The 2,352-nt window shown below is 48.7% G+C and overlaps 1 protein-coding gene across 1 annotated transcript; it reads left to right on the top strand.

Moving 5' to 3' along the window:
- The first annotated feature begins 472 nt into the window (after positions 1-472).
- LOC121045593 lies at positions 473-1,941 on the top strand. The gene has a single exon (XM_040498556.1). The coding sequence runs from the start codon at positions 552-554 to the stop codon at positions 1,887-1,889; it is 1,338 nt and encodes a 445-aa protein (XP_040354490.1). The 5' UTR covers positions 473-551; the 3' UTR covers positions 1,890-1,941.
- Positions 1,942-2,352: the final 411 nt, after the last annotated feature.

Consider the following 2,352-nt stretch of genomic DNA (forward strand, 5'->3'; position numbering starts at 1 on the left):
TCTGTGAGCGTGCGCCGAGCGCTCGCTATTTGCCAGGGGAAGGGGCTAAAAAGATACAGGTGAGCTGCTAAACTTTCAATATCTTGAACATCCGAGAGTAGGAACAAAAAGCCTACAACACGCACACAAATGTCATTGTATTAATTATATTCTAGACTTTAGAATATAACAACTACAGTAACCTTTGTGTGCGCCCAACTAAATGTGTGAACTGCCCAAGATACCGAAACTTGAATGTGCAAGAGCGATATGGAGCGATAGAATCGGTAGACGGTTTTTAACACTGACGTTATTATTCCATCAACGTTGGATATTTTAATCACGAAACTTTTGGTTATAGTAAATTATTTGTACTGCCTGGTAAATATTGTAGTTTTGGTTGAATTCACATCGTTGCGTAAGACCAAGCGTAAGACGCTATTTAGCATGCTATTTAGTTGGCTTGAGGGCTTAAGCTAGCAACATCGACAGCCAATCCAAAGCCGATCCGGCACATTCGAATTTCGAATCTCGCAAATATTGTCGTATTGTTTTGTCTTGCGCTTAGGAGCATGGGAACCGACGACGTACGCTCGAAGCTATGGAATACCGCCATAGAAAGGGCGAGTAAGGACCTCGAAGCTGTAGCGGCTGACCAAAGCTCAATCGAAAGGACCGTGGCAAGCGTCGACGCCCTTGTGGCCCAGGTGTCGCACTCGGTGGAGTGCCTCTTTCCAACCAACGGAAAAGAATCGCATGTGGTTGTCGAAAATGAAGATATCCGGAAGTATCTCGCGCTTGAGCGAGAACTAATCTCCACAGCACTTCCAGATCCACCAGCGGTAAGCAAGAACGAACGGCCGGAAGCGCCGGCTACGACTAATTCTCGGTGTAACGCTTCGCTGCTAGTGTACGACGCACTGAAAGCGGTAAACAGCGAGAATCCACAACAATTTTTAAATGCAAGCAAAGACAGGTGCTGCGCAGAGCTGGTTAACGAGCTCATCTGTAAGGGGAAAAAAAGGTTCCACTGCAAAACGTGGACGGTTTCCACCTCAATACCTGCGGGTTCAGCGGAAAGTCTGGCTGGTCCTGGAGAACAGGAGAAGCTTCCAGCCGTCATTGCAACCACTCTGGAAAAGCTGGTGACAGAGAACCTGCGCTCCAGGCTTGACGACATTTTCCAGAACGTCAAACCTCGCGACAATGTGGCAGAGGAAAAGACGAAAGTGTTGAAAGAATTCGGCGACCTGGCCAAACAGATGGCCAAGTCGTGTAGCCTCGACGTCATGGAAGCGCAGTACAGCCGACAAGTCGGGGAGGCGACTGCACTGTACAACAGGAGAGTGGAGCTTCTGAGGCAGCTCACAGATCAGCACGCGAGACTTCAACGTGTGAAAAGGACGCAGGAGCGACGCGGAGCCTCCATCGAAGCAGTCTCGGATCACATCGCCGAAACGCGTAGAGTCCTCGAATCAAGACTCGACGAATGCTCAGACATAATGGACGCCACGCAAGACCTGCAGGTCATGCCCTTGGACACACTTCCATTCAAATTCAAGAAGTTTGTAGCTGAACCCGGGTGCGCTGAGGACTTCGATAAGCTTTGCAAAGAGCTTCGCGGTAATCTGCCCGTCGAGAACCGGCGTCTGGAGGCTCTTCAGAACGACCAGCGTCATTTGGATGAGCTTGTGGCCGACTTCCATCGGGAACTGTTAAGACAGTGTCAAGGCAGCATCCCTGCCTGGTGCGCGGATCAGAAGGCGGCGATGAAGGGGAACCGCAACGAAGTCATCGTGCGGGAACTCTTCAAGGAGTTCCACCGTAACCCTGATAAGTTTGTAAAGCGCATGCGCGCCTTCAAGACTCGAGGTGTCCCTGGTTTGCGGGGGGCTTCTGTGGGCTCGTAGTGCACGCGACGAACTTCGTTTGCACAATAAATTGTGTAACAATTCTTTTTAACATGATGGTAACCTTGAGGCTGGGAAAGAAGAGAGTTAAAACGAACAGGAAAAAGGGGAGAGTGTGTCTCAAAGAGATGGTGTTTGTCCATTATGCTCAATAATCAATTACACCAGCTCGCCTGTACAAACTCTACAAACTTTTTTTTTTTTTCTCTAGGCGTATTTTGAAGATGTCAGAACGCCAAGCTCTAATTGTCTGATTGAAGAAAATAGTGGGTAGACCTCAAGGCATCTAGCATTGCGGTCTGCCCACTATACTTCCAGTCAAAGCCAATCAGAACACGGCGTCGTTCCGACATCACCGCAACCTCCTGCACAAGAAGCAGGCGACTTGTTCTCCGCATTGAGTTTCGGTAGACTCTAGCTATGAAGTAGAAAAGTGAGTACGAAAAATTTTTAAAACTTTCAG

Source organism: Ixodes scapularis, unplaced genomic scaffold, assembly GCF_016920785.2.
Source record: "Ixodes scapularis isolate PalLabHiFi unplaced genomic scaffold, ASM1692078v2 PGA_scaffold5__190_contigs__length_132052651, whole genome shotgun sequence".
Lineage (NCBI taxonomy): Eukaryota > Metazoa > Arthropoda > Arachnida > Ixodida > Ixodidae > Ixodes > Ixodes scapularis.

Bases quoted from the DNA above. Each gene is read 5' to 3' on its own strand.
- LOC121045593 (XM_040498556.1), top strand. From the start codon at position 552: ATGGGAACCGACGACGTACGCTCGAAGCTATGGAATACCGCCATAGAA.